This window comes from Berghia stephanieae, chromosome 1 (genome assembly GCF_034508935.2).
Source record: "Berghia stephanieae isolate SIO BIC M18660-M18661 chromosome 1, UCSD_Bste_1.3, whole genome shotgun sequence".
Taxonomy (NCBI): Eukaryota; Metazoa; Mollusca; class Gastropoda; order Nudibranchia; family Aeolidiidae; genus Berghia; species Berghia stephanieae.
The window spans coordinates 126,559,141-126,585,733 of record NC_088360.1 but is presented as its reverse complement, the minus strand read 5'-3'; the positions used below and the strand labels follow the sequence as shown (position 1 = coordinate 126,585,733).

The 26,593-nt window shown below is 32.8% G+C and overlaps 1 protein-coding gene across 10 annotated transcripts in view; it reads left to right on the top strand.

Annotated features, from left to right (window-relative positions):
• LOC144963067 (stromal membrane-associated protein 1-like) overlaps positions 1 to 26,593 on the top strand; it is a 37,700-nt gene that overhangs the window by 2,205 nt on the left and 8,902 nt on the right. Inside the window, exons 2-13 of one of the 10 annotated variants that reach the window (XM_078896690.1) lie at positions 5,253 to 5,386; positions 5,745 to 5,830; positions 6,331 to 6,421; positions 8,204 to 8,218; positions 13,972 to 14,040; positions 15,271 to 15,397; positions 16,273 to 16,302; positions 19,873 to 20,015; positions 20,604 to 20,736; positions 22,911 to 22,946; positions 24,254 to 24,289; positions 24,676 to 25,143. In XM_078896690.1, the coding sequence (XP_078752816.1) occupies positions 5,253 to 5,386; positions 5,745 to 5,830; positions 6,331 to 6,421; positions 8,204 to 8,218; positions 13,972 to 14,040; positions 15,271 to 15,397; positions 16,273 to 16,302; positions 19,873 to 20,015; positions 20,604 to 20,736; positions 22,911 to 22,946; positions 24,254 to 24,289; positions 24,676 to 25,143 (1,368 nt within the window). The remainder of the gene's footprint in view (positions 1 to 5,252; positions 5,387 to 5,744; positions 5,831 to 6,330; positions 6,422 to 8,203; positions 8,219 to 13,971; positions 14,041 to 15,270; positions 15,398 to 16,272; positions 16,303 to 19,872; positions 20,016 to 20,603; positions 20,737 to 22,910; positions 22,947 to 24,253; positions 24,290 to 24,675; positions 25,144 to 26,593) is intronic. The other 9 variants (XM_078896695.1, XM_078896692.1, XM_078896691.1 and 6 more) reach the window with 9 other exon arrangements.

The window sequence follows — 26,593 nt, the reverse complement described above, 5'->3', positions numbered from 1 at the left end:
GACTTAGCTAGCCAAGTGACAGCAGAGAGTGCAAAGGAACTAGCAGAAAGAGATAGGAGGAAGAATAATATTGTCTTTTTCGGTATCCCAGAGAGCAGTGCTGAGGAACTAGACCAGCGTATTAGAGATGATAAGACCTTTCTCATCTCGCTTTGTAAAGAAACTTTTAGACACTGATGTTGACATATCAACCTGTAAACGCCTACACTCCAAAGCCCCTGGTACAAGACCTCTTCTGATATCAATTAAGAATGAGGAGCAGGCTTCTGGAGTTCTGAGAAATGGTCGTAAACTCCGCCAATCAGAAATACATAAAAATATTTTTTTAAAAAAGGATTACACCCCTTTAGAAAGGGTAGAGATGAGGAAATTGGTAGAGATGAGAGACAAAAAAAGGGAAGAGACAATACAGAAAGGGGGAGAGGAGAAGTGGACAATATGGAGGGGGAAAGTTGTAGATTCCAATCGAAGACAGGGCAGGCCAGCAGACAGAAAGAGAGAGGAGGAGGAAAGAAAATAACCAACGATTTTAGTTCTAATGTACAGAATGTTTTTAACCCCCATCAGACGGACAGTTTTAAGTGCTTGTACAAAAAATTAGACCGTCATCGTACGGACATTTTAAAGTGCTTTTATACAAATTCAGATTCTTTTATCAACAAGAGAGATGAACTTTTATTAACGATTGATGCTGAGAGTGTTGATGTTATAAGTATAACTGAAGTGTTACCTAAAAATCAGCAAAGAGGTAAAATCGAGCCGGTAGAACTTCAGATTCCAGGCTTTGATTGTTTTCACAATATTCAGGATAAAAGTTGTCATCGTGGTGTAGCCATATGGGTTCGTTCAAAGCTAAATGCTCAACCAGTCAAGTTGTCAGACAATTTGTCATCATCCAAAGAATCCGTTTGGTGTGAAATAACACTTAGAGACAATGATAGGATGTTAGTTGGCTCGGTTTATCGTTCACCGAATAGCTCTTTTGAAAACAATGATAAGATTAATGAACTTTTAGTTAAAATGACAGAAGGCAAATCACATGTTCTAGTTACGGGAGATTTTAACTTTCCTGAAGTAGACTGGGCAAACGAGTTATCCCCCAAGGACTCAGATCACTCTGCTTCTAAATTCATGGAAGCTGTCAGGGATTCATTCTTAACACAGCACGTTAAGCAACCAACTCACTACCGTTCAGAGCAAAACCCAATATTTTGGACCTGGTTTTTACAAATGAACATTCAATGATTGACTCAATAAGACATGAGGCTCCACTAGGCAAGAGTCACCACCAGGTTTTATATTTTGACTTTAGATGTTACACAAAGAAATGTTACTCAAACGAACCCCGCTACTGTTTCGATAAAGGCGACTACAAACAGCTTTCTGAATTAGTCTCAGCTGCAGACCTAACACAAAAAATAATAAACCTGTCTGTACTCGATGCATGGACTATTATCAAATCTGAAGTTATGTCTGCAGTGGACATCAGCGTACCAAAAGTTAAAAGTAGTTCAGACAGAACTTCACCTCGGTGGATCAATCCTACAGTCTTGGCAAAACTCAAGAAAAAGAAGCAAGCTTACAAAAAGTACTTAGAAACTAGAGAGGGTGCAGACTATATTAATTACACGAGGGCCAGAAATCAAGCCAAAAGCTCATGCAAAATTGCTGTAAAGGACTATGAGAGATCTATTTCTCGTATGGCTAAAGTGAACCCGAAAAAGTTTTTTGCATATGCTAGAACAAAAACGAAGACTAAAGACGGTATTGCGGATTTGTATGATGATCATAAGACAGCCTCATCTAACATTGACAAAGCCAATATTCTTAACAAGTTCTTTAGCAGTGTATTCACCAACGAGGATCTTACTAATATACCTACATGTGAAAGAAAAAGTGTAAACAACATACTATCAGATATAGAATTCGACAAAGACACTGTAAAGAAGAAACTAGACAAACTCAATATGAACAAGTCCCCAGGACCTGACATGTTCCACCCCCGCGTATTATGTCAGTTGTCAGAAGAACTCTCCGAACCATTAGCGTTACTGTTCCAAAAATCACTTGACTCAGGAACTCTTCCACCCGATTGGAAAGAAGCACAAGTTACACCGTTATTCAAGAAAGGAGACAAGAGTAATCCGGGCAATTATCGACCAGTTAGCCTCACCTCAGTGGTTTGCAAAATAATGGAGAGCATTATTAGAGACTATGTCATAACTCACCTAAAGAACAACAAGTTACTGTCTGAATGCCAACATGGCTTTGTTTCTGGCAGGTCATGTTCAACTAACCTCCTAAAGACTTTAAATGATTGGACAGAGTTTCTCGACCAAGGATCTTCGGTTGACGCAATCTACTTAGATTTTGCTAAAGCTTTTGATTCTGTTCCCCATCAAAGACTCTTAAACAAACTGGAAGCTCATGGTGTACAAGGAAATACTCTAAGCTGGATTAAGCATTTTCTAGTAGGCAGGAAACAGAGAGTTAGCGTGCAAGGCACAGTGTCAAATTGGACAGAAGTTCTTAGTGGAGTGCCACAAGGCAGCGTCTTAGGTCCAACTCTTTTCGTAATCTTCATTAATGATTTACCAAGTATTTTGTCTAGCTCATGTTCAATGTATGCCGATGATACTAAAGTATACAGAAAGGTAAACAATCTAGAAAATAGAGACAGTCTTCAGTTAGATATTGACAATCTAGTCAACTGGGCAGACGATTGGCAACTGAAGTTCAACGCTGGAAAATGCACAGTGCTACATCTTGGAACGAAAAACAAAATCTTTCACTACGATATGAGACAGCATCACTGTAGCGACAGAACAGCTCTGAATAAGTCAAAACTTGAGAAAGATTTGGGAGTACATGTTGATACTAAATTAAAATTCTCAAAGCATATAGAAACACAAGTTAATAAGGCAAACAGAATCCTTGGACTCATCAGAAGATCTTTTACCTATTTAGATGCAGCAACTATGAAAATACTATTTACTGCATTAGTCAGACCCCATCTCGAGTTCAGCAACTCAGTATGGTCACCACAATTTGAGAAAGATAAGAAACTTATTGAAGGCGTGCTTCGCAGAGCAACAAAAGTAATTCCTGGGTTGAAAGATAAGCAATATGAGGATAGACTGAAACGTATTGAAATTCCAAGCATGACATACAGACGAGTACGAGGTGATATGATTGAAACATACAAGTTTACACACAGTTTGTATCAAGTCGAGAGTAAACTTTTCGTGTTTGCAAACAATGGAACCAGAGGTCATAATTACAAGCTGCATAAACCAAGGTGTAACACATCGCTTAGGCAACACTACTTTAATCAACGTGTGATTGACCGCTGGAACAGTCTCCCTGAAACGGTGACCAATGCTCCAAGTGTCAACGCCTTCAAAAATAGCTTAGATAGCCACTTAGCAGATTACATGTTTAGCATAGTTGAACCGCCCATTAAGATCCCATCAAAGGGTTAGACGTATATACAGGTCAAAAGATCTGTTAGGGTTAGGGCCTTCAATTTATCAAAAAGTTTATATATTATAGATACAGGTCAAAAGATCTGTTAGGGCTTTTTATTGACTTTTATCTCGATGAACTGAATGCCAAGATCAGCAAAGGCACAAAACGCCTAATACGCTGGAAAACTATACTACTACTATACTATGAATTATGTTAATGATTCCAGAACCTTAATGTATAGTTTGTTTTAGATGCACTGTGGTTTGTCTTGACACTAATATGTATTTTGGTAGTTATATATGTCATGATGATGTTATTCATAACGCTTAAGAAAAAAAAATACAAGAAAAAAAAAAGCATAAAACTCGCAACAACATAAATCATCTAGGATATTACAGTCTTATGATCGAAAATTTAGGTCTCCCTACCCAAACAGGCAATTTTACCATGGAGACAAAAATCATGGTCTCCTTTGCCAGATTGGTTGATTTTGGCTCTGGATATCATAATCGTTGTCTCCCTAATCTCTATCTTTTTTTTGTCTAAATATGAAATACAACTCGGAAGTAAAGTGGTGCACCCACAAAAACAACTCAACCCCAGGATCAAGTTTTATAGAATTTTTTTTTAAATTACAAGACTTTTCTTCACTTTTGAATGGATTTACTCATGGAAAAAAAGTTTTCTTCTTCCAGAAATATGACATCGAAAATAAATCTGATGCATATGTGGGCTGAGAAAATCAGTTTGTTGCTTTTTAGAGGGAATGTCTTTTCAATGGTGTTTAATTTGGCTCAGGTGGAAAATGTTTTGAGAGTTGACTCACAGATATCTCTGACAAGATAGTAGTATAACTCGATTCCTATTTATGACAATGTTCAAATGAAATGTCAAATGTCTACCACTGAGCAGGGAACTTAGTGGGATGAAAACTTCTATCATTAGTTCAGTGTTACTGAACTCTATTTTTAAATAGAATAAGATTGCATTTGGGCTTAGATTCAGGCACAGTGTAGAGATCTCTAGCTGTAAACTATCTACGGCTACAGTGACCTTAGCAATGATGAACCCAGGCTATATATACCTGCAGTCTTTTAGGCTCTGTCCAACTTTCTCAGTTACTTACTTGCAAGGGAAACTACTCAAATAATACGTAAATTATTTTAACTTAACATTTATAACTCTATGTCTTTATAATAGTAATTCTAGTATACATACTCCGTCATCTGATACATACTCCGTCATCTGAACCCATCCTAGCCATGGATCCTACAGTCAGAACTACCTGGCCCTGGCAGTAGCCAGATTTTTTACTGCAACAGTAAACACCATGCTCTATGCTTGTTACAATTTTTTATATCTCTTAATGATGAAATACCATGCATTTAACACACAGGAAGAGGCGGCATGTTAGGTCTAAGTACAATTTTTATGAAGACAGAGCTGTTTTAGATTGGGAGAACTTGGAATGTCTTGTTTACCTCAGGACAAGGCCAGAATTTTCTGATCAGTGTTCCCCGCCCAGTCATTGACAAAGCTCAGGGCTGGGATGGGCCCAGATGGCTGAGTATGTATACCAGAAATACTTATATTAAGATAAGGGGTTGAGAATGTAAGATAGAATTGTTTTATTAATATAAAATAATTTACCCATTGGCTGAGTAGTTTCTCTTTCAAAGAAACTGAGAAAGCTGGACAGAGCTTAAGAGGCTGCAAGTACCTATATGTAACCCATAGTTTGGCTTTTTTTTTTTTCATGATTGTTTTATATTTTTATCACACAGGTCCTAGATGGGCATCATGGAACCTTGGCCTGTTTTTATGTATACGATGTGCTGGTATCCACCGAAACCTTGGTGTCCACATTTCTAAAGTCAAGTCTGTCAATTTGGATACATGGACTCCAGAGCAAGTAGCGGTGAGTGACATCTTTTTCACCCAAGTGATCAATGCTTCATACTTAATATGCAGTTGTAAAAAACAATCATAAATATTTATTTTTTAGATAAATATTATAGCAGTCTTTTAGTAGATTCTATTTTGGCGAAGTAGTTGTCTAATGCTCTATGAATTTTTGGCATTGAAATTAGATATATTTTAAACTATATTTTTAAGAATCTTATTTCATTTTTCTTTTTTTATGGTTAGTAGATCCAGCTATAACTGTAATATATAGAAAACACAATGAGTGAAATATGTCTTGATAATATGTCAAGAGGAATTTTAAAAAGTAAATATCAGTCTACTTATGAACTTATCTTTATGATTTGTTAAAGATGATGCAAGAAATTGGTAACAGTCGGGCAAGAGCAGCTTATGAGGCCAATCTCCCTGATGGTTACCGCAGACCACAAACAGATTCGTATCCTTTGCAATATTAACAAGACTAAAATTTCAGATGTACTATCCCCTCCTTTGTTTTCAGTATTTTCCCCAATAATTTTATCATATCCTTCTCGTGAGTTCTTTAGCTAGTATGAAAGAAGAGAATTCTTTAAAATGTTACCTGCGCAAATGATGAAATAATTTGATAAGTTTGAGGACATGATGTTAAAAATATACTCAAATTGACGATCATTTTTTAGAGTAGTGGAATTCCATGTAATGGAGTGTTTTCCTTGAATTTATCCATAATTTTATCTTGTAATCATGTTCATGTTTTTTTTAAAAGGTTCAGTCCATTGTGGATTTAGAGAGACCAATATTTTCATTGTGTCCGAATATGACAACGGCGATATCACTTATATATCTATTTTTTCAACTTAATCACCACTTTTGGATTAGAATTATATCAATTATGTTTTGAACATTTGTGAGAAATATGTGTTTCAGATTGATAATTTACTTAACTGTTGCTATAAGGGCTTTGGAGGCTTTTATTAGATCCAAATATGAGCACAAGAAATACATGGCTAGAGAATGGGTGCCCCCACAACCAAAGGTACCCAAAGAGGTAAGCGTCCATGAATTATGTTAATGTTTCCAGCACCTTAATATATAGTTTGTTATAGATGCACTTTGATTTTTCTTGACACTAATATGTATTTTGGTACCATCAACTGGGGCTACTTAGGCCACTTACTGAAAACAAGATTGCTTATTTTAAAAGATAAATTACATGCAGCTTTTATCTTTTAAATAATTAGAACCCAATAGATCTAATAAGCACTCAGGAATTAAACTTTTTGAAAAGCAACCTTTTTAATTCCACTAACTGGCCTAAGTAACCCCTGATGGCCTAAGTAACTCCGGTTGACAGTAGTTTATTAATGTCCTGTTTTATATATCCAAACTTTCAAATATTGATATTATCAATTTATACTTCCTATGACTATTTTATGTTGTTCTTGATGTAATTGATTTTCAATTTAAAAGGAAGACATCTTTTCGTTGAGATAAGTCCTTAATACTTATTGGATTTTAATATCAATGATAAAACTTTGAGAAAGCCTTTTTTTTCATTTGTTTCATGAATATTCGGACAACTGCATAGTTTGCACATATTACAACCAAAATTTATCAAAACAATTTTTTGTCATTTTTAAGTAAGCTTCAAACCATATGAATTCTGAACAATGTATGTGTTTAGTGTGCTGTTTCCTGTTTCAATGTATAACAGATTGTATTGATAACATATAATTTGTATTAGATATCATATTCAATTCCTATCTAATATGGTCTTTTCTATCTCTAAATTGTAAGTGTTCAAATAGAAATAAATGAACCCAATAAAGGATAGAGGGGTTTTTGGCATGTATCTTACTTGCCTCCTGACTCTCTTATTTGCTCATTAAACTGAGACCCTGGGCTCCCCATGGAGCTTAATCTATAATACTGAGTCATCTTTTGGAGTTCCTTTCATCTGGTTCCATATTTTTGGATTTCTTTCATGATTTATTGTCTCAAGCGGGTCCTTATTACTTGGCCTTCCCATCCTTCCCATATAATTACATATGGAAATAAAATAAAATGCCTTTTGATTATTTTACAAAACAAAGCTAAATAAATTTTAAATCACTGTATTCCTGGTCACGTTGTATGTGACTAAAAGTATGGAAGTCGCAGAGAACTTTATATGTAAAAAACATTAAATGATCCAAATAATAGGTATTTTTGTCTAATAAGATATAGAACAAAGATGAACTCTAATAAGTTGCCATGGAATCAGTAACAATAACAATAGAATATGCAGTCGGAAATGAACAGTACATATATGCTGAATAAAATCACAGGAGCTTCCAAGAATTGAGCCAACTGGACACTTTGAGTCAATACGGATCCTTTGTATCTTAATGGTATATAACAGACTCACTATAATATTATGGCCATGCATTCATTCATTCAACAAACTTTAAACAATAGAGAGGGGAATCAAGCAACTAATATGAATGGAGGGAGAGGTTGGAAAAACGGCTGAAAACCAAGCCCTTTTTGAGTTGTTCCTACTTGTCAGGAACACCAGATAATAATTCTATTTTCTAAATTAATGTACTATTCCCTTCTGTAGATGTGCACCTATGATATAAATTTTTAATTATTTTTCATTGTGTGCTGCAAAATGATAAACCCCATCCTTTTCTAATTAAATGTCTTTTTTTTTTTTTTTGTAATATAAGATTGCAAGCTCCATTTATTATTTTGAACCCCACCCCCTTCCACAATTAAAAATAGCTTCCACCTTTTATCTGTCTTGAAATATCCATTCTGTTTTTCAACGGGTATTACTATATTCCAGTTTGTTACTGATTCGGTGAGTTTTGAAAAATAGTGTACAACCTATTGTATCACCAATGATGAAACTTACCTTATCAAAAGATTTTCCATTTTGTTTTGTTTTTTAAAAACCTTTCCTTTTTGGTTCGAATTCTGTTGCTTGATATAAATGTATATTTTTATGTTATGATCAATTATAAAGAGAAATGCTGCTCCTCTCAATATGTTCTTGTGGTGTCTTATTTTGCGAGCTTAATTTTTTAACCATAACAGGGGCATCTATGGCCATCTATACAATATATAATTCTTTACCTAGGTGGTGGATTTCAGTGTTCAATTTGTTTTCAATGTCGGAAGGGCAGAGAATTGTTACTGTATGTGACCATTTTTGTTTTGTTTTTATTTTATTTTTTTTGTTGTTGGGGTTTTTTTTTGTTTTTTGTTTGTTTTTGTTGTTTTTTTTTTTTGGGGGGGGTTTGTTTTGTAATTTTTTAAAAATGTTTTTTATTGGATAGGGAGTTTTTAAAAAATGTATATATATATTTTTTTTAAACTTTAACAGGATGTGTTAAGTTTATTATCTTCTTTCATGTCTTTGCTTCCTTTTACATTTATTTTCTTTGTGAAAATCTTTTTGTTTTCATTGTTTTATGGAATGCTATTGATTGCCTCTTTTTTTGTCTCATATCTTTCTCGTGTATCGTTTGTTAATATCATCTTATTTGGAGGATAAGGTGTCGTGTCGTGCAAGCAAGCAGATTTATAGATAGTGCAATAGTTCATTTTGTATTTGTTCTATGAAAATGATGTATCGCTTATTTGCAACCCTATTCATTTTTTTTTTTTTTTGGTCAAATAATCATTACTTTCCCGAAAGAAATTATAAGAATTTCTTGTGATTTGACATAATTGTAATAAAAGTTAACTTTTATTTTCTTCATGCCATAAAATTTTGTCAGAAATGGCTTTGGTAGTAGTCACTGGCCATTGATTTGCATATCAAAAGAACATATTCATAATTGTAAAGACACTACATTTTTTAAAAAGTAGTCCTTCAGGGCCATTTGATCCTTGGAGATTATCCCGGTTTCTATAACATTAAATGGACAATAGCAATTGCTTGCTATCCTTTAGATCGAATACTAGTCTATCACAAAGTACTTTCTAACAGACACAGCTACCCAATCACTGCTGAGTCGACAGAGGGGTTAGAAAAAAAATCGTGACATGACCCAGGATTGATCTCAGGTCCCTTTGCATGTGAAGCAAGTGCTCGACTATACTGTCTTTTATTTCCGTCTGAAATTGTTTTGATTCTAAAACCATTGCAAATTAAACTAACTCTGTAAATACAGTGGAATCCTGATGAAACCAACACCACCGGACCAGAAATATTGATTGAATTTAAGCAAGGTTAACTTAAAATATTATTAAACTTGAGCTTTTATATTGCGCAATATCCACTAAACATGCTCAAAGCGCTTTACAAGGGCCCCTGACCAACAGCAACACATAACATGTACAACAAGACATGATGCCTGTTAGGCGATATTACAATTTTTTTCTGACAGACAACCCTGTTAACGGCCAGGTACTCATTTTACACCTGAGTATTGTGAGAGAATGTTAGTAAAGAGCCTTTTACAAGGACTCAACTATGCATTGAGCGAGGCTCAAACCTAGGACCTTCCAATCCGAAAGCGAGTGTCATACCACAAGACCACATAGCCCCACGATATCCGTTATTATTGTAACACACTTAGATAAAGAACAGAACATTTGGGACTAACAAGAGGGGTTGACTTTAAGCAGGAGTTGACTCAAATAGTGTTGGCTTTATGTGGATTCCACTGAATAGGTTTAAGAAAAGTTTTATGAAGTAAACAAGAAGTTTGACTAGTTCTGTGCATTACAATGTCAGGCAAAACAGATTGAAAAAAAAAAACTATTTTAAAATCACCTTTTATAGATGGTACAGAGGAAGGATGCATTATTCATTTATATTTAATATATAAATATATATTTTTTAAAAATATTTCGAATCTATTTTTTTTATCCCCAACTGTTTTATCTATAAGTATCCTCCAGAATTTTTCGAATTTTTATTTGTGTAAAAATTGGAGAATTTATAAGGTGAAATTCAAAGGTTTTGTATGAATAGGATTAAATAACAATTATTATAGGGTTTATGTCCTTCATAATGGAATGGAGAGTCATTACTGAGACTGAAACAATAAATAATGTGATTAAGAGAAAAAATCACAAATTAAGATTTGAGTTGAAATTTCTTTTTTTTTTTAGATCAAAGTTTATTAGTTCAAGAATCAAGAAAGGAAAAAAAAAAAAGGAATTGAACAACAAGACAACACAATGAGATTTAAAAAAGAAGAATGAACGAAAACAAACAAAAAAACAAGAATAAATGAGTTTTTATATAGGGTAATAATATCTACTAATTATACTCAAAGTGGGGTCTCAAGTCATCAGGATTACTGAAATCGAGGGATGAGACAAGACTCCTATGATCACTATTGCAATTGTGTGTGTGTGAGAGAGAGAGAGAGAGAGAGAGAGAGGGGGGGGGGATGTTGTTACTAGCCAGGTAACATCTGAGTATGGTTAGAAAATGTGAGTAGAGAGCTTTTTCCAAGGATTCAACTTTACGCCATTCACAGCAGCTCTCAGACAAGTGATCTATAATTTTTAATAAAGAGATAGTCATTTGAAGTCTATCATTTTGACTAAAGAGATAGTCAATTGAAGTCTATCATTTTGAATTATTCTGAATTGTTTACTGCGGAGATAAGTTTGATTTGATTTAGCGCAGCTATGTTGTTTGTTATTTTAGGCACAAGCTAAATGATAAACCTTATAATATAACACTCACTGACTATCAGTTACAGTAAATGTAACATGATAGGCACGACCTGGGTCATGTCTCTTAGCATTACAGATGATAATGCGTCGCCCATAATATTATTCAATGGTTCACTGCTGTTGTTGTAAAAGCAATAACAAATGTTTGTCAATAATAATTATCTCAATGAATATTCACCAAAGCTTCTCTTTCTTTTTGTCCATCTCTCTCTCTCTCTCTCTCTCTCTCTCTCTCTCTCTCTCTCTCTCTCTCTCTCTCTCTCTCTCTCTCTCTCTCTCTCTCTCTCTCTTTATATATATATATATATATATATATATATATATATATATATATATATATATATATATATATATATATATATATCATATTTATATATATATATATATATCATATTTATTTATCAACCACTCCACTCCCTCCCTTACCATCTTCTCTCCCTCTCTTGCTCTTTCTCTCCATCTCTCTCTCTCTTTCTCTCTCTCTCTCTCTCTCTCTCTCTCTCTCTCTCTCTCTCTCTCTCTCTCTCTCTCTCTCTCTCTCTCTCTCTCTCTCTCTCTCTCCCTCTCCCTTTCTTCCTCCCTTTCCCTTTTCTCCTTTAACTTATATGTTTATTATTTCATTTTCCATCTTCTTCCCTTTCACCAATTTTGATTTTTAACTGCTGTTTTAAACAGCATTTGTAATATATGCCTCTTAGTAGCATGGTTTCCTGCAGATGCCATCCCTCTTCTCTTTTTATTCTTATCTTTGGTACTTCAGGAATTTGATTATTTTGTACAATGTATTGGCATTTGATATGGACTGAATCCTGAAAGTGTTGAGTTTCATAGTTAGAAGTGTCATTATGATTTAAGTCAATGATATTGAAAATATTGCATGCAATTCCCTATCCTTTGTTTGAATAAGGCGTTTGATAAGTAATTCTTTTTTATTTATTTTTTGTGTGCGTCATAAAGATATTTTGATTGTGGTGTAGTTAGCTTATTATTATTTATATGTTTTTTTTATAGATAAGGATTAATTTTTATTATTAAATTTTACAGCTTGGATTAAGTTATGTTATAGGGCTTACATAATTTAAATTTTATGATAGAATTAAAGCATTTTGCTGTGAAATTTTGTAAGCATTTGTCACCCAAATGACTTTTTCACTTGTTGAGAGAATTTTGTTTTTAATTGCCATAGAATAATTATTATCTTGAATCAGTAATGACCCTGATAGGAGGGTACATGTCATCTTTTCTCCCTTAACTTCGACTATTTACTTATTTATTATTTGTTCGTTTATTTATTATTTATTTATGTATTATTTATTCATTTTTAAAATTTATTTGTTGAGTGAAATAGCTTTGAGAATATATTTTTAAACTGAATCATTAATCAGAGGATTTTGACAAATTATGCACAGCAACAAATATACGTATTCAAAAGCCAGAATTTCGTAAAAGTCATCGTCTTTTGATTAAGAGTTAGGTTTAAGTTTCTATGAGATCACTGAAAAGACCTGCCTCCAAGGTCATAACTTCAAAACTATTTATTACATAAACTGGAACTAGATATATAAGCTTTTTATGTCAGCTTTTAACTTAATACCTTTTCCCCCCGTATAATTGTCATCTTTTGTGTCACGGGTGTCAATGAGCAAGTCGTCTCTACATCATATTGACAATAAATCGTGCATTTTCTCCAAACCATACTTGTGATTATTGGCCTGTTTTTCCATCGACATAATATTGATGACCCTTTAAGTGTTCTTTTAACTAAGGAAAAAGATGGAGGTTAGATAGGACAAGCTCTGGACTATATGTGGTTTGTTTCAATTTTTTTAGAGCTTGATCTTCTCTTTGGCATCCTGTGTCTTTTGGTTGGTATGTGTGGATGAGCATTGTAGTGATGCACAATAATGTTTTAACCATTGTCTCCACGCATTATTCAGTGTTGACAATGTTGCCTGCTCCAAAAATGTGATGTGTACATATCTTTAATTGTCCTAAAACACATTAACAAGGCATTTTTCAGGTAGAGAGCACCGTTTTCAACACTTTTAGTTTGAAAAAGGTGGACTATTTTGTCTGAACACTAATATTTTTGCTGTCTGGGTCATAAATGTGATTCCATGTTCTATAAAAAAGTCATCATCTTTAGGTATGCATAACGAGTCAACAACTTACAAATCTTTCATTTTGGCCATAAGGGTGGGTATTTCAATTGGCCCACACCTTTTAAAGTCTAAACCATTTTAAGCGTGACTCTTTTTAAAGAAATACTTTGCGTGTCTGAAATAGTTCTGGTTTGATACACCTATTTTCTTCAAATCTTATTGTCAGTCATTTACTGAGAACATTTTTTCCTTTTTCTATTGATTGACTGAGCAGCTTCAGCTTATAGAGATTCTGTAAATACTTTACTTGCTGTTCTTATCATATGTCTTCCAATGATGTATTTTCTTTCATCAAAATTGGAGCGCACATATGCATGATATTTGGTGTTACAAGTTGGACTTATCAGTTGTTGTTCTTTTTTCTATGCAATAATACAAGTTGAGATAAATTATGCTAAACTTTTATGATGTAATGATGCTTTGATCAGAAAATATTAAACAGGAGGCAAAACTTTTCAATCAGTTCTTTTTAAAAGTTTAAAGCTAAACATAAACATTCCATCTATTACTTCTATGCAGTTTACTTTGCCTTTCAAGTGTGACACACAGTTATTTAAACAACTAATTCATATCTCCAAAATGACAAAGCAGTTGAGTGGTTTTATAAGTACATATAAGATTCTTGTATGAACAAGTTAGGTTAAATTGTTTACTCTATAATTTTTAAGAATCGTTTAATATGTTTCACCTTTTTTGATTAACTTTTATTTTATTCCCCTCTTCTTCTTTTTTTTTTTTAAATTAAACTCAGTGGCTGGAGGATAAATCTGAGAAGAAACGACCCAAACCCAAGCAACCTTCAGCAGTAAAACTTACAAGTGTATGTGATTCTTTTATCTTAGCTATTAACTGTAATCTTCTTCCGAAAGAATACTTTAGTCATCTTAATTGATATGAAATGCTCAGAGATCTTGATTTTTTAAAAAATAAATTAATGACGTTTGTTTTGTCTTTTACAATTACTTCTCATATTTCACTTTACTTATATGTGGTTATTTTTCATTTTTGCATTTTACATTGGATTGAAATAAACTTTGTTGTAGTAAAATGTCAAATAAGCTTACTACGGGTAAACAAGATTTATTGACTCAAAGTTGTTGTCTATCTGCATGAGAGCAATTCAACTGCTTTTCTGCTCTAGAAGTGAATGACAGCAGCATTATAAAAAAAAGGCTTCTTAAACAGCAACAAATATCTCTCTGATATAACATTCACTAATTGTCATGGCGATGCTTGAATGCAGTCATCAAATCTTGCCCATTCTGGAGACAACTACGAGTGAATACACCATGTGACAGAACACTTGCAGACATACCATATTGTGTCACTGAAATGGTGGTGTTGATAAACTAACCAGACAACCCACTAGATTATCATTAAAATAGCTACTAACGAGAAAAGAAAAAAGAAAAGAGGCATAATCACGATTGACTTTTTTTATGATACAAACATCTCAATTTGAAAGCGCTCTAAGGGGTAGCTCACTAAATCCCTCTTTTTACAACCTCTACTTTGATCTGTTTCAATTTTACACCCGTTGTCAATTAAAGTATCAAGTGAAACATCTTGTCAGTCTTTTGGTCCACTTTTAGAATACTCAAATAATAATAATAATAAAAATAATAATCATAGTAATAATGATAATAATAATAATCATAGTAATAATGATAATAATAATAATCATAATGATGATGATGATGATGATGATAATAATAGTAATAATAATGATAATAAAAAAACTTAACTGTCATTTAGAACCCTACGACCAACATTGGCTTAACTGAAATGAAATTCCTCTTCATTTTACAACACATATATCTTAATTGTGTAAGACAGCCAACTGTCTAAGAGAGTGCCACTTCCCTTTAGGTCCTTTAAATTTCCACAAGATTGACTATACAGCCTTAGCAACCACTTCAGATAAATGTACAAAGGACTGTAATTTGATGGACTATGTGAGATGAACAAATGGTTTTCATAATGTTCCATAATTAACAACTTTTATTTTTAATGCAACTGACACATGGTTTTGTATATTTTTGTGATTCAGGCTCCTAAGAGCACCTCGCCAGTTGAGCAAAGCAAGCCCCAGCAAACTGTACAGAAAGCAGAAGTTACCTTACCCAATTCAACAGACACTAAGGTTAACTCCCTTGCCGATGACCTGCTTGGATTAGGTATGCTTCCGTTTATTTTGATTTAAAGAGTCTGTAACATTAAAACAATATTTTACAATTTTGTTTAGTTTTCAAAGTTTTGTTTCTAACTTCAAATGTTGTGAGCTATTTAAAAAAAAAGTTCAGTCCACTTTATTAAATCTTTACGCTTTATACTGAGTTTTCACCATCTGAAATATTGTAACTTTATTACAATGGTCCAAAAGGGATTTGCATGCTTTAATTATTGTAATGAATATGTAGGATGATTTTTTTTAACAATAAGAAAGTGTCGCCATCATTGCTAATGGTGATCCTTTCATTTACTATTTTATAATCACTTGTTGTGTTTCAGTAATGGAATACTATCATAGCCATAATGTATTTGTATATGTATGTTATCCTCTCTAGTATCTCAGACATGCCAATTTTACAGATTTAATCTGAAAAACATATTTTATTTTTGTGAACCAAAATTGGACACTTTGGATTCTTTTTATTTCAGTTTCGGATTTTAAAGTTACAAAGTGACCATTTTTTTTTTTTATTTAGGGTGGAAATCCTGAATTTTGGCTTTTACAGATTTTTTAAATTGAAATTCTGATATTTATTTTCTCCATCAAAAATAAACATATAATTTTGTTGATCATCCACGGCAGGCCTGGTATCTAGAAATGTTATCCAAAATGTATGCGCCACAAGTTGTCTATTTGATGGGCCATTTTTTACTAAAACTTACCTAATGTGTCATGTATTTATATTTTGGTTTTGTTTTTGTTTATGTTTTTTTGTTGTTTTTTTTTTGTTTTGTTTAAATATTGGTTTACTTTTTCACTTTTTATAGATGTTCTCTTCATATTGATGTTTAAATCATATATTTTTTGTCCAATGTTTAGATTTAGCACCTCCTCAAACAAATGTTTTGCGTAAGTGGTTTTAACTATTTTGAAATTGAATGGTATATGGGGCTTTGTTAATCTTTATTAACCGGTAACTGGGAAATCTTGGTATTATTGATATATTCTTTACTAAAAACACAGAAAAGTTTGATAAATGTTTGCTCTATTTTTCTTTCTGATTATCTCTCTCTGGACAACAGGATGCTTACAAGACCTGAACATTTTTTGCTCTATTTCTATTTAAGATTGTCAAGTTGGCTACCCTCACATTCATTCTTTACTTTCTCTCTTAATTGCCTTATCCATGTTTAGACCTGTCAACCGCTCATGAGAATTCTTTTTGATTTCTAAGATCATGCTTTTATTGTTTTTTGATATTAGTTCATATTTTCTTTCTTTCTTAATTTTAATTTTAATTTTAATTTTATTTTATTTTTCTTTCCTTTTAATTAAAGTGGGTGGGAGGGGGAAGGAAGAGTCAGTGTGGTGATTGATTATTCTTTCAAGATACTCACTGCTATATCATTGTTATCAGCTGTGCGTTTCAATTTTATTTTAATGAATTACTAAAAAAAAAAATTGTAACAAAAATTTGCCATTCGATTCAGATAAATCTTCTTTTTTTTTTTTCAATTAGTGTTTTAGACATGTTAACTAAAGTATTCACCCATAAATGTGAGTGAGGAAAGATAAATAATTTGCATTTTCGGATTTTAGAATAGTTTTGTAAAGATTTAGGATTTAAAAAATGACAGGTCTTTATAGTGTTTGGTCTCTTTCCTTTGTCTTTAAACGAAAACAATTTTTTTTTTGCAAAATTTCAAGAACTTTTCTATCCTTAAATGAAAATTTTCTTGGGCAATCTTCTTCTTCTCTCTGCATTTACTCATTTCTTCTAAATTTTATTAATCCTCTCTGTGTACTATTGATTACCCAAGATAACCATAATCATAAAGTATTTTTTTAAATTGATTTTCTATGTCCTTTTTTTTCACCTTTTTTGCTACTTCTTTGCTCAAACAGGATAAAGCTTCTGGGGCTCCTTTTCCGCAATTTTCCATCTCTTTTTGCATAATCACAATATCCGCTTTACTGAAATTTTCCCAGGAATTCGAATTAATTATCTCTAGAGATCTCAGATTAACACCACTTCCTTTGGATAATTGCAACTTAGATTAGACCTTTTTTTCTCATATTTTAAAATCTTTTTATTTATTTTGAAAGTAATGTTGAATGTCTGTGTTGTAATTTTTTATTGTATTTGTAACAAACAAATCATGTTTGGATTTGGTCGAATTCTGAATTACACTACAACTGCACTTTTAGGAAAGCCTTAACAGAGACATTTTAGCACTTATTGGGAACTGTGAACTCATTTCATTAAGCTGCCAACTCTCATTTTCAAGCCTGGTTTATACTTTAGGGGGGGGGGGGGGGGGGGGGGGGGGGAAGGGGTGTTTAAAAAAACACTGCCAGGATTTTTTAAATCCCATTTTTTTCCTTGGGTTTTATTCCCTGATAATTTAGTAATGCTTACTCAAGTAATACGACTAATCTGAAAGTCTTAGATACTGTTCGTGGCATATTTCAATTAGATTTCATAACAAAGACTGCCCTATTATTTAAATGATAAAAAGTGATACTTGAATCATTTTGCATGTAATATTCTTGTTTGTTTTTTTTTACAATTTTTTATTCTTTTATTTTTCTAATTATCTTTTTTTTTTTCGCTTTGGAAAAAATTCCTGGTTTTGTGTGAACATTTTTTAAAAATGTTTATGATACTAAATTATAGTACTAAATTACTGTTATAGCCATACAATCGTGATGATTAATACACCTTTTCACCCCACTCCCGGTTGCTTTATTCGAAGTGAGCTGATTTTTTTTTTTCAACTTTATATTTTGTTTTTATCAATTTACCTAATTTACCAAAGAGGGCTCTACAAACTTCGTGTACAGTTATTTTTGCTTTCCTCTCTTATAAATGAGAAATGTTTAGAAAACTGTATCCATGCTCTTATATTTTTCATACAGTAAGGTTTCTATCGTAGGTAGATTATTACTTTTACGAACTTTTTTATTTATGATAAAAGATTGTAAACAGAATCTTATTTGCTTATTAGGGTATCCTTTCCGATTATTTCATCTTTTGTTTTGTATTTTTCTTTCTTTCCATTATTACTGCATTGTTAACATTTGTAGTGCTGTTTGGATTGTTTGATTGTCAAATGCCATCTCTAAATATCCCTGTGCTGTTTTTTTTTTTTTTTTTTTGGTTTTTTTTTTTTGGTTTTTATTTTTGTCAAATCTTGAGTGAGTGAAATGATTTGTAACCTAACTGCTTGATTCTTTCTAAATCGTTTAATGCTTCAGTGGTAATGGCAGACCTGCTTTGTGATGAGTCCAATTTACAATCTTATAAACGTTTCATTGACATTGGCCATCATTACATACTTATCAGATCAGAATTTAGATTGAGACATTTTTTTTTTTTTACTGCAAAAATGATAAGTTGACTTGAGTTTAAATGATGACACGCATACACAATTTGTCTTTCAATATTAGCTAAATATTTCTTTATTTGATTTTGTTGAAGGTTCGTGGGCACTACTTACAGGGATAAAAAATGATAGATTTTTATTTTTCCACATTTCGTTTTGTTATTTTAATTATCTGATTAAGGCATTTTTAATGGATTTTTTCTCTTCGGTTTGGAATCGGTAATGAGTTTTCTTGTTAAAGTTATTTTTGCCTCGCTGTCATATAATTTTTACTTTGGATGAGATGCCTGTCATGTAAAATTCCACTTTACTCAATCATTAATTTTTTTTGGTTGTATCATCACTTAATGTAATGAAACGACATAGAAATGCATCTGTGAAATAAATAATAGTTGACCTAAATTGATATTTACTTTTTAAGCCAACTCATCTCACACAGTCATATTTCAATTTATTATAATTTAGCTCAGCTATATATGATCACATTGTTTATTATGATGAAACTGTACATTCAGCAAATACTTCAGGTATTATTCTGTATGATGTAAACGTTAATTGGCCATATTCATGTTTCTATGCTCCTGGGAAAGAATCATTTTAATCCTCATAAGCTTCAGAGCCAATAATATAAATCCTTTACTCTTTCCCAAAGAAAGGTCTTTCCTATTCTTTGATATAAAATTCACTCATTACAAGTCCTTACACAGAAAGAATGAAGCGAAGGGAATGGGGCAATGAGACTAAAAAGTCATCACCTCCCATCCCCAAATTCCCATTTGGCCTTGTTTTTAGCTACGCTGCATAATATTATTATATTATCATTATTATTGTTATCATCTTCATCTTCATTATTATTATTATTATTATTATTATTATTTTTGTTATCATCATCATCATCATCATCATTATTATTAGTATTGTTATTATTATTATTAGTACTAGTAGAAGTAGTAGTAGTAGTAATAGTAGTAGTAGTAGTATTTTATTGTTTTTTTAAAGCGGTAACAAAGCATTGTTTTGGAAATGAAAATGGTACTCACCTGGAGTTATTGGCATAAAGCTGTGTTCTATCAATTTTTGTTTATCTTTTCAGAACCTCCATCAGCCTCAACCAATTCCAACAGCAATGACTTATTGGAGTTATTTGGTGGTTCACAACAACAAGCCCAGAACAATACCCACTCGACTGCTGCTGCACCAGCACCACAAGCCACCAATCAAACCAATTCAACTGTTGTATGTTATTTTGATTCTCCGTTAAAGAACTACTAATTGTTTTACTTTTTTTTTGTTCACGTTTTATACTAGCGACATCTCATTAAGTGCATAGTGCCTAAAGGTCCCAATTTGATGCAGAGCTGCTCACTACCATTTTTTCCCCCAGGATTTTCCAACTCTTTTATGGCCTTTAAAAACCTCTGGCAAAATATTATAGTCTTTAAAGGTTGTTTATAGCACTTTTCCGTTAAGTTTCATAGCAAAAACATTTTCTTATCTCTTGTTTTTTTTTCAAGGCTTCAAGACCAGCACAAGAATGATAATAAGGACCAAAATTATTATTTCTTCAATGTAATAATTTATGTTTGGGGGAAATTTTCTGATTTGTAAGTCAAAATCATTTTTAACAGCCTAATCTTGAATTAGTGGCGTACTTGGTTGGCATCTTTGTATTCGTGCCTTTCAGGCTGGTATGGCCCGTTTTCAGGGATAGACATTGGTTTAGAAGAGGAATTATGTTATTTTCTATGTATTCCAAACTACCTCTCCCTTGTGGTACCAGATGGAAAGAATAATTAAGCTCTTTTTTTTCCATTTAAATTGTAGAATGGCTCTGCTCCAGAGGCTAATCTATTTGGTGAGAACGCAGATTCTGGAGAAAAGAAGACTTCCACTAAAGACTCTATTATGGCTTTGTTTGGTGGATCAAATAGTCAACCGCAAATGTATGGAGTACCAGGTAACTTATCTTTAACTATATTTTGTAAAACTCAAATCTATCCTTGGTAAATATACATTTAATTGGAAATTACAAATTTATTTACATTTAGACAAGTTAAAAGATCACACTGCTCCATGGTGAACAAATTCAATTTTGTATTTTTTTAATTCTTATTTCTTTTTTTTTTTTTTTGCTTACTATTGGAAATACTCTCACTCTTATTGGACAATTGGTGCTTTTTGAATATAATTGACTATCATCACTGCAAGAATGAACTGTTCACACCTTGCTTCAAATATTTTGGGATAATTTCATACAAGGTAGATAATATAACCTGTGTGTTTTTGTTGTTGTTTTTTCGGGGGTGGTGGGAGGGGGAGGGGGGGGGGGGGTGGGGTTTTTTGTTTGTTTGTTTTGGGGGTTTGTTTGGTTGTTTTTTGTTTTGTTTTGGTTTTTTTTTTTGGAGGGGGGGGGGGGGGGGTTGTGTGTGGTGTATCTAATCAGTGAGGGCATATTATTTTGTATACATTTGGTCACGGATGCCCTTTTTCTTGCTAAATTTGGCTTTTTGAACATTCCCCGGCTGACCTTGGTCGATATTGATGAGTTGATTTTTTTAAGATGAAAGTATTGGTTGTTTAAAGGCAACAGTTAAGGTGAGATGTATCCTTTGTATGATTTAAGGGTAATAACATTTGATGAAGACAAAATATTTTCATATGTGCTCTGTATGAGAAAAACTTTCAGGCTTTTAAAAAAATTTTAGCAAAGGGCATCCCTGACGGTGCAGGGAATAAGTGAGTGGAGATTATGTTCTATAAGTTTCATGGAAGGAGTCAATAGGGGGAGATTATTTTGTATATATGTGTGATGTAGGAGATCAATTAAAGGAGACTATTTTATATATGTGTGGTGTAGGTAATCAGTGAGGAGCCTTTTTTTTTGTATTTGTGTCGTGCCGGGAATCAGAGAGGAGGGATTATTGTGAGAGTACTTCTGAGAAATTTAAAACGTTTGAAAGGTAAAATATTCCATTTTATATGGTCTCTTTTGTGGCTGTGGTGGAAAGTTACACTTTGTTTCTCACAACAAATCTAAACGTCAGGGACTTAACAACATGACGGTGCGCACTTGATAAAGGCATTTTGCACAAATTTTCCTTGTCTTTTTGGAGATGGACGTACAATACGGAGGACCACATGATGTAAATCAGAGTTATCTTTGAATGAAAATTGCTGTATTGCCTAACAAGCTGCATATTCCATTGTCTGTTAAAAATGTACAGATAAAGGCAATGGTCGTTTCATGTGGTTTCCATCATATTTTTTTTCACTAGTTATTATTTTGTAGAAATTTTTATCCCAGACATTTTCTGGTTGTGTGTCTCCAGTTTCGTCAGTTATATATAGCTGTGTGCTTCTTGAATGTTTAACAAGAATTAATGTGATGTCTACATTTGTGTTTTAATTTCCTCTTTTGTCTCATCTTATTTCCATCTTTTTTCATTTCTCATTACACGTTTTATCCATGTGAGATAATGAGTAGAGCAATTCTTAATCTAGTTACTCATTGAAAAGGAGCGAATAATATACACCCAGGTCGATATTGGAATATTATTTTGCATATTGTTGTTTGCTTTTATTATTACAGAATTGTTTTGACAGAGCATTTAAGATCTTAATTTACAATGGGTAATTAATCATTTAAAAAAGAAAAGGTTTTGTTTAAAAGCGCTGCTTTCAAAAAAAGTTTGTTGTTTCCAAAAATTATCACTCTCAATTTTCTTTGATTTGATCGCAAATATATATTGTTTTGATTTTTATTTATTTATATATAATATATATATATATAGAGAGAGAGAGACGATTCAAATTAGTTTCTGAAGATGAGATTTTTACAAAAAAGATTGTTTTAATTGCCATATCCACCTACAAAAATAGGGGGCGGGGGGGGGGGGGGGATAATGGATGGGGTAACCATAGATTAGATTGTGTTTTGGTTGTTTTTCTCCTTTTTGTCAATACCAGGGGAGAAAGGTGACAATTCCTTAGTCATATCACATAAGCTGCCAATACAATATGCTAAGAAATAAATGAACTAAAAAAAATTGACACTTGTTATTTCTGTGATCAGCATGGAGCAATAAAAGCTATTATTTGCTTATATTTTTTTGAATAATCAATATCTTTCAGGTGCTGATGGGCAATTTTACAATGTCCCTTTCTATGGTAATTGCTCACATTTGTTTAAATTTATTACTTCATTTATTATAAGCTCAGCTTTTGAAATATATTTACATCATATCTCATGTAAGTGAACTGAATGCAAGAAACTTGACTTTTTCCCTTCAATAGTTGTAGCAATCAATCCTTGAAAACGAATGAAGTCATTTTTAGGGATTTTGAAATTACTTACGCACAGTAGCTTACACTTGAACCTATTTAACATTTTAAAGAATATCAGCCTCGTATCTTCTAAACTTTTAACCCAAAATTTGAACTTGATCATTTATTTTAGATTGGTTGAAACCAGATTATCGTATTCATCTTTTAACTGTTAGAATACCTCTTCTCATCCAGTTGCAGTCATTGATGGGAAAACATCTCAAAGCTTCTAATTATGTAATTGATTTCCCCAAGTTTCCCCTTTTTTGTGGGGGGGGGGGGGGATTATTATTCTCCTCAATATATCTTATTTTCATTACAAGTCAACTTTCACCTTTAGGGATAAGGAACATATGCCAGTAAAGGTATTAAGCTTCCCCTGTTTGATTAAACAAACTTGTCTTACAGTATGATTTCATCAGGTGTAAAAGCCTTGCCTATTTTTCATTATTTTCTATCAATTACTGATATTATACCTCGGTTACCAAGAATACAATTGGCACTAATGAACAGGCTGGCATTATGTCGTCCATACTCAGCTTTTGATTAACAACAAGGAAAATTGAAAAGAGACAATCAAACCAATAGCTACATTGGGTGGTGTTTATACATTTAATTATTTTATAATTCCTCTTTGATTAGTCAAATCGAACACAATTAGCAGACTGACAATGTACTAATTTCCAATGAGATTTTCTTGCTTTCTTGTATTCAAATTTTCTAGCAATAGATGTTATTAAAACATTGAATATCTTGATTAATGTTATCATAGATAAGTCTTACTCTTGTTCTGTGAGGGGAACGTTGTGTTTGTTTTTCAATATTATTATTTATTTGCACTTCATATTTAAATTTTACATTATTATTTATGTTTGAAAATATTGTGGTGTTAATTGATTATTACCTATTGATTTGGTTTCCAAACTGTGAAAAGCTCTTAAGCATAGATATTTAATAACATTTTTGACTTTTATTAGTTTGTTTCTGTTTGCAACTGGTTTTAAAGCATATCTTGCGGTATATTCTTTATAATCAATGTTGAAGAAGATTGAAATGCTGCTTCAGCTCTTGTAAAATGATTGCAGACAAATAATCGCTTTTTAAAAAAGAACCACAATAATGTGAATTTAACTCTGCACCACAATTTACAGAGGCATCTAATAGTCTTATACCAAGCCCGTATTGCGGTATGTGACTTTAATAATGTTTCTATTTTCTCTTTAGATTTCCAATCTTGCATTCTTTATGTAACTTCCAAATTTGTTTTAAGTTTTAACGCTGTCTATGATTTAACATTTTATTTGGTGTAAAATATTGTACCATTTTTCTTCTTTGTTTTCATTGATCCTATTCATTTTGTCCCATCCTGACCTGTAGTCGTATTCATTTTAAGTTTTTGTTTCAATCTTACTTATAAGGAAAGGCGTGTGTCGTTTTTTAAAATCAAATAATAAAAATTAAAAAAACAGAGCAAAGTATATGATTTATAAAACAGAGATTCAGACTTATTTAGAACTTGATATGATATATCTTCAACCATACTAGTTGTATTACCTGCAAGCTTTCTGCACAGGATTTGCCAACTTTGGACAGCAGGCACAAGGGCCAGTCAATGTTATGGAAATGCAAGGCTATGGAGTACAGCAAGTAAACAATATTCATGTTGGATCAACTTCAGGGCAGTTTAAACCGGGAATGGATTTTGCCAGTCTGACTAATCAGCTGTCAGCTTTCAATGAAACTGCGCCAACACATGTCTACAAGCTTAATCAGATTTATGCTTGCAAACCGAGCAATGAATTGGAGAAGATAGAAGATGGAATGTCAAAGCAAGAGACAAAAACTAAAAGTGGTCAAACAGTGACCCTAGTAGTGCCAAACTCGAAAAATTTTAATGCTTATTCAGATCAGCCTGTAAAAGAGGGTTTGGTTAATCACTCTGTTCAACGACCCTCAAACTCTGGGACTCCTAATGGCTTAAGCAGACCCAACCCATTTTTGATGAATAATGGCTTTAGGGAGGGCTTTAACATTTATCAAGGTAAAGATGTTGATGTCAAATTTCAAATTTCCATTCATGGGCACTTTGGAAAATTATAATTTGCTGCACAGCAGATGCCTTTGTCAAATCTTGCTTTATTATTGGGTTTAGTTTTTTATTACCATTCAACAGAATTTTATTTTTTTAAATCATTGAGGGCAGATCAGCAATCTATATTTCTTGTTCCTCACTCCCAGCTATCCAAAGTTCCTTGCCAAGAGATATTTTCAGTTTATCACTTGTTCCACTAGGTGATTTCATTATCTACTTTCAAGAATTGCTTCTCAATTTTTATAATCTGCTTCTGGGAGGGGTTCTTGACCTCCCATAGTGGGCACGGAGGCACTTACTGTGTCTTCTTTCCCTCCATATCTGTTTTCCAACATGCTTTCTGTCTTTGTCTTGGAATGAGATGCACATTCCTCCCACCAAATCCAAGCATCAGTAACACACTTTATAGTCACCTGGAACAACTACAAAAGACGTCTAACTTCTATGTCATGGCACAAGACCAAAGGCCTAGAGCTCAGGTGGTCGCTGGTTCAGATAAGTAAGTAAGTAAGTCTTGGAATGAGATTACTTGGTTTTGTCCGGACCCTGGCTGGGAGGGAAACAGTCAAATGTATAGTTAGAGTTTTGGGAGATTATATTTTTTTCTCTTGTAAATCATCTCTCTATTATGCATTGTATTATTATTGCTATACATAGATATGATTTGTAAACATTTGATTGCGTTCCTCTTAGTGGGGACCTGTGCTTTTGTCAGGATGAGACATTTAGGTGATCTCAAACTAAGTACACTGATAGTGTGCTCTTGGAATCTACATCTGTTCCCTATTTGAACTAATTCCCCTTTGTCTTACTTTTTCTTTGGTGCTTTAATTATAAGTTTTGAACTTTTTACTATCCCAGTATCTTTCTTTTTACTTGCGCTGATATGACCTAATTGTGTTGCAATCGCTGTAATACCCTTAAAAACAAACATTATGATTGCTTCCGTGAATATAATATTGATGGGAAATAGATGATTGAAAAGGAAAATCCCTTTCACAAGTAGTTTGTATTTACACATGTTCTGATCATAATTTTGCCCTTCTTTTTTCTCTTCTCTCTAAATTCTTTTCTTTTATTAGGCTTTCCCAATTGACAATTTGAAAATCACATTACAAATGTCTTGTTTGGGCTATATTTTTTACATCATTTTATTTTAGGTGAAGGGTGTTGTATGATGGATTGTTTTCCATTTATTATTGGATTTTCATCAAGAGAATTAATATTTGTCAAATGTCGTGATGAATCTGGGGGAAATCAATATTTTAAAGATAGTCTTCAAGTCAGGAATAGCCTTTTGATCTCAGACATTATGTGATGTATATAAGTTTTAAAAACTTAATTAGGATGAGATTCGAATCCATATTATTTGGGAACTTTGCTGTACCTGATCAGGATA